Source organism: Mytilus edulis, chromosome 1 (genome assembly GCF_963676685.1).
Source record: "Mytilus edulis chromosome 1, xbMytEdul2.2, whole genome shotgun sequence".
Classification (NCBI taxonomy): domain Eukaryota; kingdom Metazoa; phylum Mollusca; class Bivalvia; order Mytilida; family Mytilidae; genus Mytilus; species Mytilus edulis.
Window position 1 is genome coordinate 46,559,189 of NC_092344.1, and position 24,484 is coordinate 46,583,672.

A 24,484-nucleotide genomic window follows, 5' to 3' on the forward strand; every position below is an offset into this window, starting at 1 on the left:
TGTTAGAAAACCTTCTGATCCACCATATCTACTAAGAGCATTATGATTTACTTTCATTTATTTTGGGAAATGTCTACCTCTGTACCAAAAGTTATTGATTCTTTTTTATTTGTGGCATCATTGTCATCTGTCGTGTTGTGAACTGTTTTATTTTATGACGCTGAGAGATGAATTATGCAAGGGTGCACCAAAAAAATCTCCCCTAAAATCCGAAAAATATTCACATCGCTCGGCACATTGTAGAGGGCAATTAGAAGTAAGAGGAAATGCTGGTCGACTCGAAGTCATATTAATGTGTCTGGGCATGGTGGTAAGTCCTTCTGTTACCCTGCCAACTAGCACGATAAACTCCAACTCAGCTTGTTTGTCTAGTCAAAGCAGTGCTCTTATCCATAGCACATTTATAACATGTAACCCGTGTACATAGTATTTCCCACTTAACGTTTAAAACCAATCCATCTGTTATCTTTTCGATTGAAGTAAATAATTTCCAAACTAGGATTAAAAGGGGGTGTTTCAATCATATGTCTCCTGTCAAAAGCACTGTTCGTAAAACATAGGGTAGTTACAACCACTCACCACCTCACCTTGGATTCGCCACTGGTTTTCGTCGGTCTGTCAGACCGGTTGTAGTTTGGATGCTTCATCTTTGTTGTTGTTTCTGTAGATGATGCTGTCGTCGGCAATTATCGGTAGAGTGTTGTGTTCGGTTTGTTTGACGTCATCATGATTGTCTTTCTATTATTTGACTAGCTATATGATATGTGGTACTTTTGTATGTCCTTTTCGCTCATTTGTTCATTACTGATTTTTGGTTTGCGGAAGATTCTGTGGTGAATGACTTTAGAATGTTTGTCTTAGCTATGGCTTAATTATGTGTTCAGACACAATAAGCATGCCATCTAATCGAGTCATTTGTTAAGGTATTTTAAGGGCAGATGATCCAGATGATCAATTGCTATGCTTTTGATATATATGAGGATAAGTTTAGGTGTGAGCCTTTTGGTGGTGCTACAAAGTTCTTGAATTGGAAGGTCTAGAGCATCACGTTTTCTTAAGTGCCAATGATGCGCCGAGCAATGTTATTTCTTCATTTGTTTGTTTCATAAACTGGTTTTGAGTTATAAATGCATTTTTCTTTGATTTTTTTATGGAGACGTTTATCTCACCGTTAATTTTAATTCTAAAGCGGTCTGTCACGGATACATGACAATTTCATTTGGTGTTTTTTTTGTGTTTTCTTGTGGTCCGATGTTTTAGCAGTGACGGTTTGTATAAGGCCTTGATGGTCAACTATATACCAATAGTTACCGTTGTGTTACTTTTACCATACATATAGTTTTGATGTCCCTGTTAGACGTCTGTTATCATTTCAAAATATTTATCCAGTTTGATGTCATTTCGAGTTCACCCACTACAAATTTAAAATTTCACAATAATGCATCAAGATGAAAGAAGATAAAAGTCATAAAAGTGGCTTACCAAAATTAGTGCGGATTATAATTATTTCAAAATTTTCATAAAAGGAACGTTTCCCATTTTAAGTTTAATAACCTGAAATAAATCAAACATGGATTTGTTTTAGATCAAAATTACTTGGTATTTAAAAATATTTTGATTATATATCATATTTCACGTATAGCATTAGGCCTATATCTGTAAATGTTAATTATTAACTGTTACCAAAGATTTGTATTATATTACTTACTAGACAAATCCTTGCTTTTACCAAACTTTGCCGGTTATGTTGATTAAGGATCAAGGATTTTCGACACCAGGAACACTTCGGTTCAATTTGACAAAATCTTTCGAAATTTTGAGTCTAAGTTAACTCTTCAACATGTTCAATGCGCTTCAACTTTTTTTGATTTTAGAATTTCCTCTAAAAAAAAAGGGGGCGTCAGGCTTAAAAATATTAATCTTAGTATATATGATGAGTTTGTTTTCTCACAACGACATTGGCTTTCTTTTTCTTGATTTTTGAACAGAAATATAATTTTATAAGACCGAATAATAATAGAGACATATTTATATACAATACGTCACACAATATTACCGTTTCCGGATGTCACATTTATATCCGCCCGTACTTCATTCATAGATTATACGCGCCTTATTAGAATAGGGTTGTGACCTCCATTAGTTTTTATCCAAAATATTTCAACTTTACTCCAACAAAAAATGGCAGAAAGTGAATCAAGAGTAGTTATGATAGCAGTTGATGCTAGTGCTCAAGCAGATGAAGCCTTTGAATGTAAGTTATTCCATTACTTTTCTTGTAAAATACTACAAACCATACAACGTGTTTGACATTTTGTAATAACCACCACTTCAGTTTGTAGCGTTTCTCGAGAGGATACCCGCCGAAGAGAACGATGATTGAGTGGATACCTGAAGTCGGAGCCAGACATAAAGTGGAACAATTTGTGGGAGATTAGTTTATATAATATATCACAAATACCCAAGTTCATAATTACTGAAAGGTACCGTACCGTACTATGGTCCGTAGATCTATGAGAAGTGAAGTGTTGTACCGCTCAATCAGGCAGTACAATTAATTGTCTCTTAATACATGAGAATTGTAAATTTGTATCTGTTAAAATCACTTACATTCGAATTTTGATTTACAGTCAGATAAATGTTAATGACAGGCTATACTAAATTTATTTATATGCCTCTGATGACACTGGTCAGGTTGAAATTGAAAAAGACCAAGTTTGATGAGTCAGGATATTTTTACAAAATACATGTACAGTACACTGTTCAATAAATAAATTAATACATGTCTAGGTACAATGTAAGTGAATTGTATTGACAGAAAGGTCATGTCAGTTTTAAAAGCTTACCTTATGTTTGTAAAGTAACATGTATGCACCTATTTTAAATAAAGATTTTGATTTGAGGACAACTAGGTATACTCATTCCATTAGGAAAGCTCAATGTACTTTAAAATCGTTTTTTAACTTTTCAACTTTTTGCTGTGACACATTGTAAGAATGCCTTAGAACAAAAGATAGAACTAGGGGAAAGGAGGGTGTCATTTGCCTCCCAACAGAAGGCAGTACTAAACTATTTATTAATTTCAAAATGTTTTCAAATAAAGCAGTTAGAGCAGAGTAAATTAGTAACAGGTTTAAAACCACTGGACACTTTTGATATACATGTATATATGTCTGTATTTGGCTTAAAAGATGTACATGTATTACCTTATAGATACATTTGTAAGTATCTTACTGTCTTATATTAATTAAAATATAGTATGAAATTCTACACACTTCACAATTAGGAATCTCACCTTTATACCTTGATACAGTATATCAATTATTCTCTAATTATACATTTTGAAGTAGATTATCATCTAATCTAAGATCAATCTGAATCATTCTGCGCATTTGGATAAAAAGCAGATACTAAAGCTGTGACCTTGACCTTTCACTGTTTATAAATAGGTTATTAAAATTGGTTCATTTAAATTCTCAAGATACCAAACATAACAAATACTAATCAATACTACAGGTATTCATTAAATTGATTTATAATAGAATGTATACTTCAAAATATTCAGAGTTGAATAGTATTATTGGCCAGAAACTGTTAATAAGAAGTTACTTGAAAAACTAAAAATCTTTATAGTTGTTTGTAATTTTATTGGAAAATAATTAACAGGAAATAAATGTTAAATTCAGATTCTTACATGGCCATTTTAACCTTCTTTTCCAAGTAGTCCCAATCCATATTTGATTAACCCTTACCTAACCTTAACACAAGACCCTACTCAAATGTAGAACAAACCATAACCCAACCCTAATGTTTAGGAACTACTAAAGTACATGTAAGAAAATGCCACTGTTTTAGATTTGTTTTGCATTATAAGAAATTCTTTAATTTTGCAGTTGTTTATGGCCAAAATTATCCTTATGGGTGTTAAGACAATATAACTTCCACATTTTATCTCAAAATATTTCAAGACAAGTTTTTCAAAGAGATGCGTCTCTGTCAGATTTTAAGTACCAAATGACTGAGTTTATTTTTGCCATGTCAACAATATGACAAACTACAGGTACAAAAAATCCTGTTAATCTGAATAAATGTCATTCTTAATGTAAAACAAAGTACAATCAATGAAAGTGACCTTGCTGATATTAAATTCTCAGACTGCAAAATGAGCAAAAGCTGGTACAAATGTACATGCATCTTTTTCGTACACTGTAGCTTTTGTTTCAATATATATATTATTTTGAATATTATCATCACTGTACCAGGACAACTTACAGGGAGTAAAAATCATTAAAACTACACCTGGTGCAGTATTTGCTAATGTATTTGTACTGAAGGGCTATTAAAAGTTATTTATTAGTGTTTACATGTATATATCTATTTACATGCACCTAAAATATAGTGTATTCATTTACATCCTAGAATGACAGTTTAATTGAGGATCTGGGTCATTAGAGCTGATAGCCCAATACATATAGCTGGTCAAAAGGTTACTCTGTCCTACTGGCCTTATTCAACAGTGCTACAATGATATATTAAACCAAAATCCCTCTGGCCTTTATATGCAACTGTGTTATGATGGTTAAACTGTTATGAAAATCAATAACATTGCTACAGTAAATCTACCTGAAAAGAAGAAATTAAGTTCAATGAAACTTGTTATAAATTTAAAAAGAATAAACACTTTGATATGACAGGGAAGTATTCAGAAAATTTATGTAAAATTGTCCTTCAACAGAGATTAGAATATGAAAGATATTTCTTGTTTACTTTAAGTGGCTAGTAAAATCTAGTCAGAAAAAGTGATTTTTACATTAAAATAAAGTTACACTATATGTACATTTTCAGTGTAGCAAAGCAAATACTTAAATCCATAAATATTCCTTAGGTCTATCTGTATGACCTGATATATCACTGGACAAAATCATTAGTAAGGATCTTATGAGTAAAAACTGAAAAAAATATTAATGGAAACTAATAAAAACAGGTTCTTTAGTGACCTGAAAATAAGAAATTTTAATAGGTGATCTTGTAAGGTTTTTGTATATATAATATACAAGTGTACTATGAGGCAATATTGAATTCATTGATGCTGAATTTCCTTTTCCTAGAATAATCTAATCTATTTAGCTAAATTAAAAGTTCAAAGTCATTGTTTCAGACTTTGCACATGTCATGCATTAAAACATCAATAAACTAATTATTATTTTTATTATTATTGACTTTGTTTCCTCTTATACAGAGATTATATCACAACATACATACAAATGTACATATTAGAACAAAACACAAAAAAACATATAATATTATTTAGACAGTTCAAAGTATCAAAGGCACATATTTAAGCAATTTTGATTGTCACTCATGATCAGCAGTTTATCGATAAAAATGTTTACATGTGCTGTAGACATGCTGGACACAAAGTTTTGAGAATACAATACTCTCGTCGTCATCAAGCTCGTATATAGTGTCACAGGATAGAAGAGTGGCTGTGAATTCTAGAGACGATAGGCTGTCCATATAGACACTAAACTGGATTGGGTTTACATGTATGTTTATAATGTCTCTCCACATTTCATTTCTGTAATCAAGAACAAAATCACATGAGCATAGTATATGTTCTAAAACGTTTGAAAACAGTTTCCCGCATTTTTCACATAGGAGTTGTTCAGCTTCAATACGAACAATAGCGCACAAGTCGATTATGTACTTTGAAGCTACTCTTAAATCTGGATATCTCTTCGCAATTATCCATGATTTATGTAACTTAATGACTGGATGGATAAGTTTGAAAAAGTTAAACTCGCTGTCGTTTGAAATCCTTTCTAGCCACTTCAATTGTTCAGTCTTGTGAATGTTTTGCGACACTACATTGTTCCAGACAATTTTTGAAGGAAAAGACCCAAGTTCAATAAAATTTACAACATATTGCAAGAGATTGTACTTAATAAATAGTCTATACATATCAGGAATGAAACCAAGCTGATTGTCCACACATGTGTATTTAAACTCTAGCAGTCTGGCCATCATGATCTGCTTTGGTAGGTGAGTTGAGTTCAGTCTACATAATCTGCCGAAAAATAAAAGTTTGCATTTGTCAATATAACACTCAATGCAGAGCCATCCAAGAAGGCTGGTACACTTGTCTGATCTGGACCTTTTAGGTAATCCTTGTACCACTTTACATACGAATCTGTGAGCTCGTTCGAGCAATAGTAATTCAGATTTGGTAAGGGAAATGCCTTTCGGAACTAAAAACTACATGAGAATTGGTGAACTATGTAAAAATATATATATTTTTAAAGTGATCTCATATACATGCATTTTATTGTTATAAATTATCATATATTTCATATATATATATTGATATTATACATGTTGATTGTATAAACAATAAAAATTGAAATTTGAACATATCCTACGTTTGACAAGAAAATATCAAAACACATTGTCTAGATTGATGGGTTGTGCTGAATTGCTCCTGGTGCATAATAATTGATGATCAGTAGTAGACTTATATCACAGGTAGTTAATGAAGCAGTAATGCAGATATCCATTATCAAACTGGTGTTGCAAATTAAGCAGCACATTGCCTAATAAAAAGTATATCAAGACCTGTAAATATAAATATAAATATATCATCATGAAACCTGACTTAGCCAGTGTGGAGTAGATTATGTATATAATCTGTAAATAAAGATTTATGCAAGTCTGAATTGAAAACAACGATCAAACCTATGATTGTAGATATATCATATATGTATATACATGATTGCGTGTAACCCGATTTTGTTAAAACATATACACATACATGTATGATTACTCATTTGCCACTTTTCTTTATTGGTCATGTCCCTTTTGGTGCCTCTTCAATCGTTATGTTTGTAAAATGAATAATTTCTCATAGATATTTAAATATAAATATTCAGGGATGTTGACAAACTTCAGAGAATAAAATAGGGTTCAATTCAATAATACTTTTATATAAGAGAATAAATTGTTAAAGGAGAAAGTTTGTTCAGCCTAAGGAACAAAGACGTATGAATTTTGCATTAAAATAAATGAAGGACATGCAATTGTATATGCCAAGTCTTCGTGTATTATGATTTTTAACTTTAAAAACTTTAAACTAGATTTAAAAGTTAAAAAAATGACTCAGAGTTAAATTGATAATTAGAAGATTTAATTTTTCTTAAACAATATCCAAAATTGTTTGTTTTAGCATATATTTTTTGGTGGAAAACTATTGAACACACAAGACAAACATGCATACATAGATATATAGACAATGCAAACATTTTGATTTTCTCGTGGGTTTGAACCCACCCCCACTGAAAAATGGTCATTTTCCGTCTATTTTCCGATTTTAAAACGACCTTGAGAGGTGAACATTAACCAGACTGTGTTTCTTTGTCATTCAAGTATTACCCTATAGTTACAGCAGTCCATGCATGCTAACTGGGAGTATATGGGACTTAAGTGTCTTGCTGGCAAATTATTATCGTCAAGTCAGGTCTGCCTAAATGTCCATTTTTACGGATTTTTTACCTAGATTTTACAGACTAGATTCCTATTGGCCATAGTATACCTCTTTGTGTTCCTATACCACCTATGCATGCATTTATGATAATAGTTTATACCTACAATGACTACCAGTTAAGTAGTGGCCATCAAAAGATGCCCACCCCCACCTGATTTTGGCTACTTTTCACGTTTTTCCGATTTTGAACTCTTAAACGGCTTTCAACATGCCATATTTTCATAAACAGCAGTCTGCACCAAAAACTTTTTCATTTACTAGTCCGGACACTAAATATCAAAACTTGTCCCTATATGACTATAGAAAATTTTGAGAATTTTCACCAGTCCGAATTAATATTTACTAGTCTGGGGCATCGGACTAGTGGCTAACGGTGCAGACTGAAACAGACGTCTGAGAAGAGTTTATGGACCATGAACTGCTTGGTTGAAGTCCCTGCTATCATGACAGTTCAGGTGGGGCAGTTTTAAAAAGGAATGGAGGGTCATACGGGCCATCAAAGAATGGTTGTCGCCATGACGTCATTGGGGGTTAATGGGTTAAGGGGGAGGACTGCCTGAGTCGACCTTTCCATCAATCTGCTTCTGAAAATAAGGATAAGGGGTATGCACACCAATTAGAAAACTATCCAACAGAAACCTGTGTTTAAAGATACTTATATATTCTTATAAAAGTTATTTTGAATGAACGTTGTGTTCATTTTTACCTAGGATAAAAAAGATGTTTATTTTTTACTAAAATGACTTTCAAGGAGCATATATAACAATATAAGACATGAGATATATTTCAGTGTACATGTAACATTTGGTTTATTTCAGGAAGGCATCTTTTAACACATTAATAATATTTTACACCCTGCCATAAAAAAATGTACAATTGATATATGATCCGGTAGGAAATGTCATCTCTCTAGTGTGTTACATTTATCTTACAGTACATATCTTACTATAAGTTTTATTTTGATAAATTATATGTAGATTTGTAGGTAACTGGCCAAGAAACCAATTTATTTACCTAGAGTTTAAAATGCAGGTAAACAAATGACTGCCATCAGAAATAGGCACATTTTACAAATTTTTGGTTAAAGGTTTATCTAGATACAAGATGGATATTTAAATGTCATCCTGTTTAATTAAATTAAATACATGTATGAATGAAAAGGGGATGGAAGAATGTATTTCTACCTGTGTGAAAATTTTACCTGTTACTATAGCTTATTCATTACACTCCAGTCCTACAGGTGATCAAGTTCAAGGTGACCTTAATGTCATTGGGGATGTTTTCTACTGTCCTCTTTGTCATTGACAGCAAAGTCAGATTCAAATACATGAATAAGGGAAAAATCACTACAACATTTCACTTAATATGTTCTTTATTATACCTGTCCAAATGTATTACATGTGCATACATATATATGTTAACATGTCCTATGCCAAGAAATATTAAATATTAGTTATATTAAGATGTTGATTAAATGGTTAGATAAATGTACCTGAAAAACACGTGGGTCATGCCAATGACCTAGACAACTCAGAATTTCTATTTCTGATTTATTATAAAGTTAGACCATTGACCTACTTATGAGAAAGAGATGCTATTTAGTTTTTTAGTTGACTGTCACAATCAGGGAAAATTGTTTTTGTTCTACATTTATGTACTACTTGCTAGGATAATTTTGACACTAGATGCCATAAACAATTTTGAGGAGAGAACATCAACTCTTGTCAGTATGGAATATAAAGCCTGACATAGCAGTTTCTTATATCTGAAAACAGTACAACTACAAGAAGATTTTTTCCTATCATCTTCAGTCTTCACGCTGAATGACAGCCCAGGCAGCCCAGGCTTGTAAAATTGCTCTCGGGCCTGTAAAAATCATTCTACAGGCCAACAGAATCTAACTAAAAATTTTCAAAATTTGAACTGTGGGCCTGTAGATTTAACAGTTCATCATGAAGACTGCATCTTAACAGTTCTCAAACTTTTAATATCACTATGAAATATAAACCTAAAATCCAGTGATACTGGGCCCCAGGGATTTCAAGATAGGATGTCTGGTACAGACATGCAGCTGGGATTTCAAACCCCACCCCTGCTGCCATTCAAATGTTGACAAGATATCTTGAAATTGCAACCCATTGTTATTGACTTTAAAAAGTGACTTGTTCCAGTCAAACATCAATGTTGACCTTCATAAAGGAAGAGACCAACCCTTCCCTGTCCAGTCCTTGCTTTTTGACATTGCAATTACTAACATCCATTTAATTAAAAATTGTGAGAAAGAAATAAAAACAAACTGATATTCATTATTTACTAATTGTGTGTATAAAGTAAACTGCACTCTGGTTTAAAGAGTCTTATTCTGTATAAAATAATTCTAATATTGAGTAGATTTTATACTAAAAATTTTAAATTTAGATATTGACATATTGTTCTATCTTTTTTTGTACAATGAAAATTGTTGAAATTGCTGACTAACAATTTCCAATAATTACTATCTTTTTTAAATTTTAGGGTACCTGAATAACTTGGCAAGAGATTCTGACAGTGTGAAGGTCGTCCACTGCGCTGAATTTCATTTAGGAATGTCCGTTGGTAAGAAAATAACTATATATAAAATAAAGATTTGATGTAATAGTTGTTGTTCTGATTTTCAGGGTACCTGTCAAACATGGCGAGAGACTCTGATGATGTAAAGGTCGTAAACTGTGCTGAATTTCATTTAGACCTTTCTGTTGGTAAGAAAACACTGTGTTGTCATCTTCTGTTTTCCTTAGAGATGTGTGTTTGTGGTGTTCTAGTCATTAATATTTTATTTTCTTTAGTTGGACACAGTCTTGTAGTATGCATTAACAATTGCACCTATACCCAGACAAATAACAAATTTAAAGTGTATACATTTTCCTTCTGATAGTAAATATAATCAGTTTTATTAACAGTCATGTCTCCCAATCCTAAAAACAGAAAAATACATGTACCAGTATTGTGAATTTAAATTAATGAGGGGTAATAGGAGGGGTCCTGATCCTGAAATCCTGGGCTTAAAAACATGAAATCCTGAGGTCCCAAACATAAAAAAATTAAAGTCCGACATCCCGAAAGTCGAAAAAATATAATTCCTGGATCTCGAAAAAGTCAATCCCGAAATCCTGAGCTTAAAAACACCCGATCCTGTAGTCCAGATAAAGGTCCTATCCTCCCTCATTAACCATGCAATTAGAATAAGCTGTCCTTTCTTTTAACAGTAATAGTGTCTTTAAAGAATGAATTAGAAAGAGCTGTCAGAGCATCAAAAGCTTATCGGCTATTGCTCTTGATAAATTTTTTTTATTGGAAATATATTTTTTAGCGTGATTTGTTGATAAATGTATAGTCCAGACTCAGGTCTGTGTTGTTTAATCAGTTTGTTGGATGGTATGAACCAAGCTATTCTTTTACTTGATTTGAATAGGACAACAACTTTTCCTTAAAATATCCATAGGGTAGCATTTTGTATGCAATTCCTTTGACAAAAAAAATGTATTTGATTACTTTTATTATTGAAGTTTTTTAATATCATGCATGATATATATAGGAATTTATATTTATTTAGTATTTAGAATTTTTTTTGTATACAGCATGTGACATATACCTTGATTATACTCTTGACTTATTTGTTGATTTCAGACTAGACTAACCTACAGTTACCATACATGTATAATTGATTCTATTGCAGGTGGTCAATTCTTTCTTCTGATTTTGTCTAGAACTGTTTTATTAATGTTACCATATTTGCTCAGGTGGAGCATGGGTGAAACTAGAGCCAAGTCATCTGAATTCAGCTGTTTATTCCACTTCAAAAATATTACTAACTGTGGATTCATTATTTCATGGATTCGTGGATATAGTTTAAAAAAAAATTAAATGTTCAACAAAGAAGAACTTTTTAAAGACATGCCAAATTTGTCAAAAGCACCAATTTAATTATCAATGATAACACAATCTTTTCTCAAACCACAAAAAATTGGTACCCATAAAACAATATGAATCCACAGTACATTTTGTGAAGTATAATAATACTAACATATAGACTTTGTTAATGATTATTAAAATGAACCAGCAAATATCTGAAAATAATGTATATATACTGAATAGAAAAATAAAACACAGAAGGCAATTAAAAATAAACTGTAAGTGGTTTTTGAAAATGACAAACAGACTATATATCTTTAACACTAACTTTCCTCTACATGTACCTACTTGTGTATTTTTGATATTTTCAACACTGTAGCAATAAGCATAATAAGACAATAGTCACAATACACAAGAAGACATACATTTCAAACAGTAAGTGGAAAATGGGGAGATCAAGTGTTACTTGAAATACACAGACAAGGTTTGTCTACTTCTCACAAATTGCAGATTTCTTACATCATACTTTTAAACATTTTATTTCCTATTTTCTTTTAGGAATAAATTATGATGAGAAACAAATTGCTCAAATAACCGAACAGGTGAAGAAACAACAGAATGAGGTGGATAACCTGAAGAGTAAATTTGTAGATAAATTGAGAGGAAAGGTAACATTGTTTTATAGCATGTGCTTATCACTTATATTAATCAAGAATTCATTGACAGTTATTCTTCACTAGTTGTTACTGGTTCAATCGAAAAAATGTTACTCCCACATCATGTTGTATAATTGTAAGTTCACTTTGTGTGACCTTGCAAATGGCTGGTTGTATTAAACACATACATTTTAACTATAATTGGAGTCTCTGGAAGTCATAATCAGTCTGTTGTGATTATTAAAAATCAAGGAAATCATAGTGTTTTAAAATGTTTTGTGTGTTCAATTTAATATTAACCAGTTAACTTGGATCTTATTGATAAAAAGGTCTCACTAAAATCCACAACCTTGTTGAATATCATGACCCTATTTGAAAGAATGGAGTTTGAAAGTGGTTCCATCATGAATATTTAACTTAAGTTTTGTAGCATTGGTTACTGGTTTCTTCTTATGATTTATCTTTATTAAAAAAGTAATGTAATTTGATTGTTAACAATTTCTATCTTGTTACAATGTCAGTTATGTTAGATGGCTGATAGATTTATCAATCTATAATCTTAAGGTTTATGACCTCGTCTGTAGCTATGTGAATTACGAAATTTTCAAACTACAGTAGTATCAAAACAGCAAAGATAATGAATAGTAGAGATAGACCATTTTGTACATATACCAAGGGGAAACACCCTGCAAAGCTTTATTTTTTATTGTTTTGTTGCATTTTATAGCAAAATTGGATTTTGTGGCAAATAAATCCAAGATTTTTGTTTTCCCCTTTTACTCCCATATTTGACAATTCTGTGCTTGATAAATTGAGGATTATTGCAAATATATATATGGACCAATTCAAGTATACCTTCTAGTTTGCGTTCAACTTTAGTGACTCAGCACAAGGTTTTTTTTAATTTAAAGGTTGTTAAGGACTTTTTGTAAAAAATAAACACTAGCAAATCATAGAAAAACAAGTGAGTGATCTATGTTTAAAATATTATAACTAAAATTTCTGTGGATTTTCTACAAAAATCTTGTTTTATTTGCCACAAAATCTCCTTTATATATTAAATGCAATTAAACAATAAAAAATAAAGCTTTGCATGAAGTTTTCCCTTGGTATATTTTTAAAATGGCCTGTCTCTATTATTAATTATCTTTGCTCTTTTGATACTATTGCAGTTTCAAAATTTCGTAATTCACTTGGCTACAGAAGGGGTCATAATCCTTATTTAGGAAGTGACAAATTTATCTTTTAAAGTTTGATAGTGACTGATAAAACCTTGACTTCCAAAATATGAATCTTCAACTGTGATATTTATGACAAGTTTTTATTACATACAAATAATGTATTTGGTATTGCACTTTTTGCATTGTTAATAGGGACCAAATGATCAGGCATTTAAGGTAAAATATTTTAGTCTTCTTATTTTAAACAATATTGCCATGCATGTCAGTTTCTTTTGAAAATTAGGTCAGTACTGTGTATGCCCCTGCAAGTAAAAGGTGTGATGTGTATAGATTATCAGGTTTTCTGCATATAGATATAAAATATCAGCTTCGAGTCATAATGAGAATTATGGAGTGACTGAGCAAGGTGATAAAGGGAAGCATGATAATTGTTTTACCTGTCCTTCTGATATAAAATGTAATCAATACTATTGAGAAATGCTTGCAATAAAACTGCTGAATATTATGAGATACAAAACAAATATATGCATTACGTTTTGATTGGCTTACTTTTGACAGAAAATGGCTCCTGGACATATCAAATATACTGAAAATTGCCCTTGGCCAGACTGTTTTGCTATGATTGCATTGCAAACTTTCTTAGCCATGTTTAGATATAGAACTGGTATTGGTAGTGAGTTGTAAATTGATAAGTTGGAGACCGTTCTAACTATGCTGGCTTATGTATGTGTGACAAAAAGCATGGCCCTTAAACTTAGAAAATATAGAGATTTGGTTGTAGGCAGGTTATTATCATCTTGACATATCTAGTATTTTAGCACCATATGGAACCAAAACGTGAAAAATTCAGTGTAAAGTTGAAATATTGATTGATTGGTATTTTCTTAATGTTCAGTGGCAAATATTTCATATATATTGAGGACGAAAAAGTTAACAGTTAATGAAATAGGTAGGTTATGTTAAGTTGGTTGACTTGGACATAAGGCTGGATTTTAATCTATCACTTGGAAATGAGAGAATGTTTGGGGAGTGGCAGAAATTTGCCTGGCATCAGGCCCTCTCAGGATTTTTAAAAGAGTTATCGCAATTACCTTCTTTTCACACAAGGCATCAGTTTAAAGTACACATTTGAACCATAAGTGGTGAAAATATAGGTCCCACAGTCCCACACAGCTTAACGACATTGTTAAGCAAGGGTTTTACATTAACGACTAACTGCGAAGTCCATGGAAGACCATATTTCTATACAGTAACACTAATCCTTGGATCTTTAAAGCTTTCTTTGATGCCTCTATTTCAAATGAAACCAGATTCCAAATGAAGTCCCTGATGCTCCAGTACTCCCCTTGGTATAACATAACATTATCAAAAGTATGAAGAAAATTTTTAATTTCAAGAAACTATCTATAAAAGAATAATTTATATAAACCAGTATTGGAATAATCTAACTTAGAAAATGTGGTTTGTACTGAAGATATTGTCTTCTGTTATAAGTCAAAATGTTAGGGTAAAATTGACATGTATAGTAATATTTAATGAGGGTTTTAGATTTTTTATCATCTTTGGCATAACAGACACTGCTTATGTAAATTTACATGGCTATGGCTATTCGTATGATTTAATGAATCTTAGAACTGATCTGCAGACAGCTTGTTTTTTCTAGGTATTATGTTAAATATTATAACACCTATTTTCTTTTTTGCTTTGAAAATGTTTGCTTACATCACCAAATAAGCTTTATAACCTACATCCTCCCATAGCATACAAATGGTTGTAGTATAGTCAGGTGTGATTTGTAGTAGGTGGTAAGTGTCACATCTTCTAAGGCAAAACTTTTTTAAAAGGCTTCTTCACATATTTTAAAAGACAAAATTTCAGATGAAGGCCTAACAAAAAGCTAAAGAACTTATACTGAATTAAAAATAACCTGCACTTGATCGTAAAAAAAAAAGAATTTTATTGTTTTATAAGTTAATATTATAATACTAAATGTGGAGACCTGTTTATGTATGCCTTCTCAAACAAACAATTTAATTAATCATTATGACATTGTGACCTGAAGCTAGTATGCACACTGTAGTGTGTTATCACTACTATACGTTACTTAGTTTGAATCATACAAGGAAAATGTTTAAAAAGAAATGTTTTTTGATGTCATGATTAATTTTAGTATTTCTGTTTCCAATGTCAATGGTCTCAGAACTAAAGATACGACGAAAAAAAAACAATCAACACTAAAACCATTAACATGATTGGACCTAAATCAGTGTGTGTTTCCACAGTTGAAATACATGTACTACTAGTAATTCTGCTCTAGAAAAAAAATAAACTATTACCAAATTTTAATTAATCGCTGTTTCTGATGCTGTTACATTTCTTGTACAATAGTTTACTAACAGCTACACCTTCTTTGGTAGTGAAGTTATGTGTGATTATTAAACATAAGTTATAAAACATCTATAATTGTCTTCATTACATTAAATATCAAAGAAACTTATATATATTGGTTTAGGAAGCACATTTCAATTTTATTTTTTTTAAGTATGTGGGAAAACATGAAATCAAATGATTTTTGTGTGAATTTTTTTTATTTCATATTATTCTTAATTTATTATCATGAACATCAAACTTTAATGTTACGTCATGTAGAAAATATAGTTTTGAACGTACTTGCTCTTTGAATGTGTACAAAAATATATGGGAAATGGTCATTTTGGTACACATATAATGTCACATCAAAATGATATTTGTATACAAGGGCGGATCCAGCCATTTAAAAAAAAGGGGGGGGGGGGTTTCCAACTATATGTCCCCATTCAAATGCATTGATCCTCCAAAAAAAAGGGGGGTTCCAACCCCAGGAACCCTCCCCCTGGATCCGCCAATGGTATAATTAAGTAAACATCTATCTCTTCCTCATTTAAGTATGAAGGACAGAAGGTATCACAATTTTGAACAGATTGAAGAGTTTTGATCTTTTCTTTACATTTTTCACTTCAGGGACCGAATAATTGCACAAGTTATACATTTTCTTATAATTCCTATTGTATTGGTTTTGAACTTTATATTTATACTTTCAGATTAAGGGTGAAGCCTTTATACTGACTGGTAAGAAACCAGGAGAAGCTATCATTGAGGCTGCAGAAACCCACAAAGCTAACCTTATCATCTGTGGAACCAGGGGATTGGGAAAGATCCGTCGTACCTTTATGGGAAGTGTTAGCGACTTCATTGTTCAACACGCAAGATGCCCTGTTGTGGTAGTCAGGAAATGATGAACTTGAACTTAGAAGATTTGAAATTTATGTCTTGAGATAGTTCTCTTGAACAGGATTTTTATTAGTAAATTTATTGTTTATTTTTGTGCTTCAATCTCTTTTTTTTCATGGTTGTATTTGCGGTATCAATGCTCTTGGTCATAATAGTAGATTCTTTAGGTAAAAATACTTTGAAATTAAGATATTTTGCATTATTTTAGATTTTGTTAGAATACTTGTCATATCTTTAGCTTATTTGTGAAATAAATAATTTGTTGAGTAATTGTATTTTACAGTTCATGTCAAATTTTAAGCAATAGTTGTTTGTTTTGATTGCAGTAAAATTTTGTATTTGTTAATAATAATGAAGATGTATTGGTACTAAATATTAGATTTTTTACATTAATAATTATTCTGAGTAGATGTAGTATAGATCAAGAAGTAGTCTTGCCAAACTATTATGGTTAGCTGGAATTAAAATATGTAACATAATTGCATATCAAATGTTTTAAATTGTTATCAATAAACTGAGGTGTTCTATGAATTGATCATAGGTGATTGTACAAAGCATCTTGTACCAGCTCAGATTTGATTTTGATTTTTGAATTTATAGATTTTTTACAGAAGTGCAATTTTAATTCCAGCTTCAAATAGTGACCTTTTTTAATACACTTTTATTCTTACTTTGCATGCAACGATAACATGTAACATTCCTAAGGTTTTTAAGACCACTATATATTGAATTATAATATGTTCACTATTTATTCTCTGCCAAATTTTGTACTTTGATTCACATTATCCTTTTTCTTTATTTTAATGTAAATTATCTCCCCTTAGTCACATAATCATTTGATTGAGTGTAACTTCATATGTTGTATATATTTCTCACTAGATCAGCTGTGATTTAACAACTTCATTGATAATAACAAAAAACTCATCAAATTGATTGAATTAAAATGACATAAAAGAGTTTGATTATTATAGGATAGTTATGATGATGAAATTTGATGTAGATTTAGATTCATATTTTCCACAAATGCAAAAACAAGCTATATTTTGAAAACTGACCCTTGAAATGAGTGTGTAAATAATATTGTAACAATACTAACCAGAGTTATATATTGAAAGAATAAGAGCTAAAGAATATTTGATAATTTCTGAATGTGAAGACATGATTGATTCCCCAATGACATCTAGGTCTATGATGTCAAAGAAATTTAAGGCTGTATGAACATTTTCTTGTAGATTAAACAGCCAGATGAATATATTATGATTATCTTAAAATGCTTAGTTTTTTAGGTAATCAGGCTTTTACTCAAATTTGATGACTTTAGGTAATGTAAAACTAAGAATTTAATGATTAGATAAAGGGAAATAACTGCTATTTAACATTCTATCATGCACATTTCTAAGTTGTGAAATATGATTTTGCTCAAGAAAAGATTTATAAAATGAGAATGGGAGGCCCTGTCATAATGGATAAAGATACTACCTCGTTTTATTGCGATGTACCTTTTTTATACAGCTGAACAAAAGCCAAGCCTTTATATTGATGTTAATTTATGAAATTTTTTAATTATTTGAAATATAGACTATGTGTTCTGTACAGTCGCTAGTGCATTCTAGAAAGAGGATTATGTGGCAATTTCCATAAAAATGCTTTAATGACCTAATGTATACTGTGGGATTTTTTGCGCATGCAAAAATATCAACATTGAAGTAAATTAAAAAGATATGGTGTTCAATTGTGACTTGTAGCATGTAGACAAAGCTCTTTAGAATTAGTCATTCCTTTTCATATACACATCAACGAACACCACTACCTTGTATACTGATTGTTCTAGTTGTAGATTAAATTAAGATGGATAAGAATTCTCAAAAAAAGACAGAATCTCACAAAAGAATAATAAAATATAACCGGTGCATTTGTTACTATGTGAAAATGAATGTTTTTTTTAAGGAAGTTGTTCTTATGTCATACTGTTCAGAACATCAAATGCTCAGAAAATACATAATCGGTTTTGGTGCAATTTTTTATTTGTAGAAGAATACATGTTTTGTAGTACATTTTAGAAAACTTATTTGTAAACAACATTGCACTTTTCATAAGCAGAAAGTAAAACTATCAGAAAACGCAAAAAAAAAAAGATGTGTGTTGAATGATATCATAGAACATCTGAAAAACTGATCAAGAAAAATGGCAACATAAGAAAAAAACAACTTTTTTTACAAAATATTGGATGTACACTTTTGTCATTATACTTTATAAATTAATCCAAGTAATAATTGTTCAGGAACCCTTTATCTTACTAGTTAACAATTGATGTATGTTTGCCACCATTGATAGATCTGTTTTTACTCTACTTATGAAAATGTAACTGTCTTGTGTTTACCATTTTATATTTCTTTGCTTGTAATTGTTCACATAATTGTATGGTATCTCAAACCATTCACTCCTTCAGCTTTATATACAGACAATAAAGATTTTGTAGAAACACTAATTCATAATAAATATCTAGGCAATGTGTCAGTGTTCATTACTAAACTGCCACGAAAAGGTCACACAATAAACTATCATTATACTTCAATCAGCCAATCAGGGGTGGACGGATATTGATGAAAATTTACACAGTTGCAAATTATTACTTTTGGACATCATGTTAAAAGGGAGATAAACAGATTTACTAGCTTCAATATGTAGTAATAGTCTTTTTAATAATAAGGGAAAGTCTTCTTAAACAGCATACCGGTACATGAAAATGAAGAACTTTAAAAAGTCTTAGAATGCAAACTGAGGACATTATTCCTGGCTGCCCTACATTGTCTCTTGGTATTCTGGCTTCGCTACATTGTCTATTGGTAACCTGGCTTTGCTTTGTGGTAATACTATAATTTCTATATATGTCACTTCATCTTAGTCCTCTTATTAGTCTGTTTTAAAGTTATCTTTAAAAATCAAAGAAAAGCATTTAGTTATTAAGTAAAATTGAGAATGGAAATGGGGAATGTGCCAAAGAGACAACAACCCGACCATAAAATAAAACAACAGCAGAAGGTCACAAACAGGTCTTCAATGTAGCGAGAGGAGGCGTCCTCCAGCTGGCCCCTAAACAAATATATATTGTAAACCGGGAAATTTTCGCGTCGTCTTTATTTCGCGTCGTCTTTATTTCGCGATTTACTAACACAATCTCAATTCGCGCTGTTTTGAATTCGCATTTTCCTAGTCACCTATACAAATATTTTTGGAAAGAGAACATCTTTATCTTAAATCAAGTGATAAAATCAATCAGAAATCTTTTGAATTCGGTTTATTAATGTTAAAAAAGATTAAAAGTTTGTCATGATAGCTTATAAAAACACATACACAGTCACATAAAAGTCACAAATTGCAAAAGTGAATATATATATTGTTTTCATGTAATGAAAAGAGTTTTCTTTATATTTTTGCGGGCGTTTTATTTTCGCGTTTTAATTCTTACTGCGAAAATAGCGAAAATAAAACTGCCGCGAAAATTTCCCTGTTTACAGTACTAGTTCAGTGATAATGAACGCCATACTAATTTCCAAATTGTACACAAGAAACTAAAATTAAAATAATACAAGACTAACAAAGGCCAGAGACTCCTGACTTGGGACAGGCGCAAAAATGCGGCGGGGTTAAACATGTTTGTGAGATCTCAACCCTCCCCCTATACCTCTAGCCAATGTAGAAAAGTAAACGCATAACAATACGCACATTAAAATTCAGTTCAAGAGAAGTCCGAGTCTGATGTCAGAAGATGTAACCAAAGAAAATAAACAAAATGACAATAATACATAAATAACAACAGACTACTAGCAGTTAACTGACACTTCAATCAAACTGACTGAAAGATTATGATTTCATCATATGAACATCAGGCACAATCCTTCCCGTTAGGGGTTTAGTATCATACCATCATAACATATATGAGAAGAACATAACCTGTGTCATGCCAACAACTGGTTTTTGAAGGACTTTTTTTTTTCCCTTTTCTGCAGTACAATGTATACTTTTATTTTGTGGCGGTCAGTTTGTACTGGTGGAGAAAGCTGGAGGGAACAGTGAGAACCACTGACCTGTAAAACTGACAATCCTCAATTAAGATTGGATTTGAGCTCACAACCTCATTGCTGATAGGCCAGTGATACAGTAGTTCATAGACTACTTGACAAACAAGGCCAAGTCTTATTTGAGAGGTATTGAAGAATTGAAGAACTAAACTCCAATGTTAATGTATGCACTTTTCTAAAAACAGGACAAATGCTTTGCTCAAATTCCAGTTTATAAAAATTAATTTTATATTCACTTGCCATGTACATTTTGTATATAGAGTTGCAGGGGTTATCTACCTTTCAGAGAAATGGAATGTTGTTTTTGCCTCATCTAGTCTTGATCAGTCTTGTGGACAAGCTACACCAATATATGTTGACAATTTCACAGGAAGCACTGGTTAACTAGTTCAAAAAACCTTACAAAATATTTAAAAGAATAGATAAATCAAAGTAAGACGGTATGATATTTTGGTCGGTACTGAAAGGATGTTTTATTTTTGACTCTTGAAAATTAGCAAGTTTGGTACATGTATGAAGAATAGATATTTTGGTCCATCAAATAATTGTTTCTTCTAAGATCAAAGATGGACGCAGAGATCATATCCATTCCATACATGCTCCGCAATACTACACTTAATATTGAGTGTAGTGTTACGCAGTATTGAAAGGAACAGATATGTGATCTCTGCGCCAGAGATTGGGACTTTGCTATTCTTTGAATGTCCCTTACAGTTTCTTATTATTTTGTACTATTACACAACTGTCACTGGGTAAGGAAATTGTTAAGTGCTGGCAAACTTGTCAAACCAGGCCATATTATTTCTGTGCCTCAGGAAGTCGGGAGAACTTTAATTCGGTGGTTTTTGTTGGTTTGTTTTTTTTGTAAAAAAAAAAATATAATTTAGCTGTTGGTTTGATTGTCAGTAGCAATTCTCACATTTAGTTTCCTACAAAATCTCTCAAGATTCATTGTTTCAATCAGTTGTCCCTTATTTCCTCCATTTTTCTCTTCAGGAGCATGGTTATTGACAGGGTTTGTGTTTGCTTAACTTTAAAGTTTTCTGTCTAATAATAATATTTTGTACTCTTTTGGGTGTTGTGTAGTCATACTCCCAAGAAGAAACCTTTATTAATTTCAGGTCACCAGTCATGAAAAACAATACCACATCATCAATAAAAGACTGATAAATTTGGTTTTTAGTCATCTTCTTTTGAATCGGAGGTCAATTTTGTGCATTTAAGTTTTGGTGAAAAATATAATATAAGGAGATGTAGTATGATTGCCAATGAAACAACTACCCAACAAAGTTCAAATCAAGTGGATTTAAGCAACAACAAAAAAACAACCTGTACTGCCTTCAACAATGAGCAAAACCTAATCCCACATTGTCCGCACATACCCATTCTGTAAAACCTATATCTGTTGATTTTGGAATGATGGTCCCAAGGTAAACTGAAGTATATTATTGGGTCTAATGAGTTTGAATATTGAATGCTGTAGTTTTAGTTTTTAGTTTTAAACTTTTATTTATAGTGGATTGGGAAACAGTTTTGCAACTTATATAATCCCTTTCCACTTTGCAGGTGCGAATGCTGCCTTGTAGCGGCATTAGCTTACTCTTTTTCGAAATCTACAAGGGTCTAAAACTTCAGTCATTTGTTCTAAAAATAAGATTCTACTATGCTGATTAATAAGATTTTTTTTACTGGGGTTTAGGAAAATTTCAATATCATATTTTTTTGTAACACTCCCTTTAAATGAATATGAAGAAGTAAATAATGATTTTTTTGCATCTAACTTCTAATTTTACAGCCTAGTTATCAACAACCAGTTGGAATAGATGTAAGCAGTGTTTACATTTAATCTTCTTGATTATTGTCTCGTCTGCGACCAAAGTTGCAGTATGCAAGTCATAGGTTTCACTTTCTGGTGATGACAGCAGCATACACCATTTGTTTAAAGCTGGTTATTTCAAAAGGGAGAAGACCTGGATGCCTTATATCATGTATGCAGATACCTTCATAGTTTCCGTCTGACATGTGACCAATGTCCCTGACCTCAATTTCATGGTTCAGCTTCTGCTTGAATTGTTTTTTTTAGTTTTTGTCGTGAAAATTTCTCACTTATGAATATTAGGATAACCATATATGGTATATAGATTCCTTGCAACGTCTTAAATTACGTCAAGACGGGGTTCACTTCACTTTCATGTATCAGTGATTATGGTTAAAGTTACTTGATAACGTCTGTTTTTCAAATATTGTAAGCAGTAGATCAACTATATGTGTTGTATGGAATGACTGTAATGGGTACAACCCTTATGAAACTGAAGTGTAGCAGACTTGCTGCAAGCTTGCGGCAAACAAAAAGTTTGCAGGAACACAGAAAATAGTGTTTGCAGATGTTTGCCGCTAGCTGCAAACTTCCGGCAAACATTGCTGCAAGTTTGCAGAAACATCAATGTTTGCCGTAAGATTGCCAGAAAGTTTAAAATAATAAAGTTACTTGATAACGTCTGTTTTTCAAATATTGTAAGCAGTAGATCAACTATATGTGTTGTATGGAATGACTGTAATGGGTACAGGTCAGTCTGATAGAATTAACCTGACCTTGACCTCATTTTCATGATTTAATAAATATTAATGTTAAGTTTATGTGTTTTGTCTATTTTTAAAGTACATGTACTTTAAGCAACAGATCAACTTTATTTGGTGTATGGAATGATTTTAAGATGTAAATGTCTGTCTGGCAGTTATCAACCTAATTGGCCTCATTTTATGGTTCATTGGTCGATGTTATGTTTTTTGTGGTTTGGTCTTTTTTTCAATTATCATAAGCAACTATATTTGGTGTATGGAATGACTAATGATCACATGTTTGTCTGACAAGTTTCAACTGACCTTGACCTCATCTTCATGGTTTATTGGTCAATGTTTTTTTTGGTTTGTACTTTTTTTCAAGTTCTATAAGCAATAGGTCAACTATATTTGGTGTATGGAGTGGTTGTAAGGTGTACATGTCTGTCTGGCAGGTATCATCTAAGCTTGACCTCATTTTAATAGATTATTGGTTAATGTTAAGTTTTAGGGTTTGGGTCGGACTTTTAAGTACTCTAAGCAATAAGACAATTATACTTTGTGCATAAAAAAATGAAAGGTGTATATGTCTGTCCGACAGCATTCATCTGACCTGAGTTTCTTTGATTTTTTTAGTTAAACCTTTATCTTTTAGACTATCAACATAAATCAATGGTCAGTAAAGCAGGCAAGACATTTCAGTGTTTCACTCTTGTTTTAGTTGAGGCTACCAGGAACATGTACTGATTCATTTAATATGTGTTACAGCAGATCAATCATTACCACTGTTACTTAGAAATTCCACTATAAAAATACCAATAGAAACCCCATAGTGTTCAATTGGACCAAATGTAGCAATGCCCTGTAAACCCATTCCATTGACAGGAAATAATAGTAGTTTTTGAAAAAATGCGATTAAAATATTTGTTGGAGGAATCGACTGACAAACAAGGTGATGGCAATATGGCTGTCACTCCTCATCATTTACTTTTCCGTTCCACCTTGCTTTTTTATGTAATAAATTATATGGTAAGTTATAAAGCTATCTTCTCATATTTTGTTTCGAAATTCTTTCTCATAGATGTCTTTTAATTTTCAAAAAAGATTTTTTTCATGAACAACAAATACAAATTTGGGCAATATTGCATGACTTGGATCAATCAAAAATAGCCTGGTGACCCATGCTTTTTATCATATTTTTGAAAAAAGCATAGTAAAATCTTCATTTCAGCAAAGTATAAGAAAATTCTATCTGAGGAAATACACTTATGATCCACCGTAATCAGACCAGTAACAAGTCAAACAAAA

At 31.7% G+C, this 24,484-nt stretch overlaps 1 protein-coding gene across 5 annotated transcripts; it reads left to right on the forward strand.

Annotated features, from left to right (window-relative positions):
• The first annotated feature begins 1,882 nt into the window (after window positions 1–1,882).
• LOC139483431 (universal stress protein in QAH/OAS sulfhydrylase 3'region-like) lies at window positions 1,883–19,047 on the forward strand. Of its 5 annotated transcripts, none has more exons than XM_071267453.1 (5): window positions 1,883–2,254; window positions 10,052–10,132; window positions 11,987–12,096; window positions 13,458–13,481; window positions 16,346–19,047. In XM_071267453.1, exons 1-5 carry the CDS (start codon window positions 2,182–2,184, stop codon window positions 16,538–16,540), a joined length of 483 nt encoding a protein of 160 aa, XP_071123554.1. In that variant the 5' UTR covers window positions 1,883–2,181; the 3' UTR covers window positions 16,541–19,047. The 5 variants fall into 5 exon arrangements, with proteins under 5 accessions (XP_071123554.1, XP_071123562.1, XP_071123557.1 ...); XM_071267456.1 differs by lacking the exon at window positions 10,052–10,132 and adding an exon at window positions 10,195–10,275 and having other exon boundaries at window positions 2,083–2,254; XM_071267469.1 differs by having other exon boundaries at window positions 2,105–2,254; window positions 10,052–10,275.
• The last annotated feature ends 5,437 nt before the right edge of the window (window positions 19,048–24,484 follow it).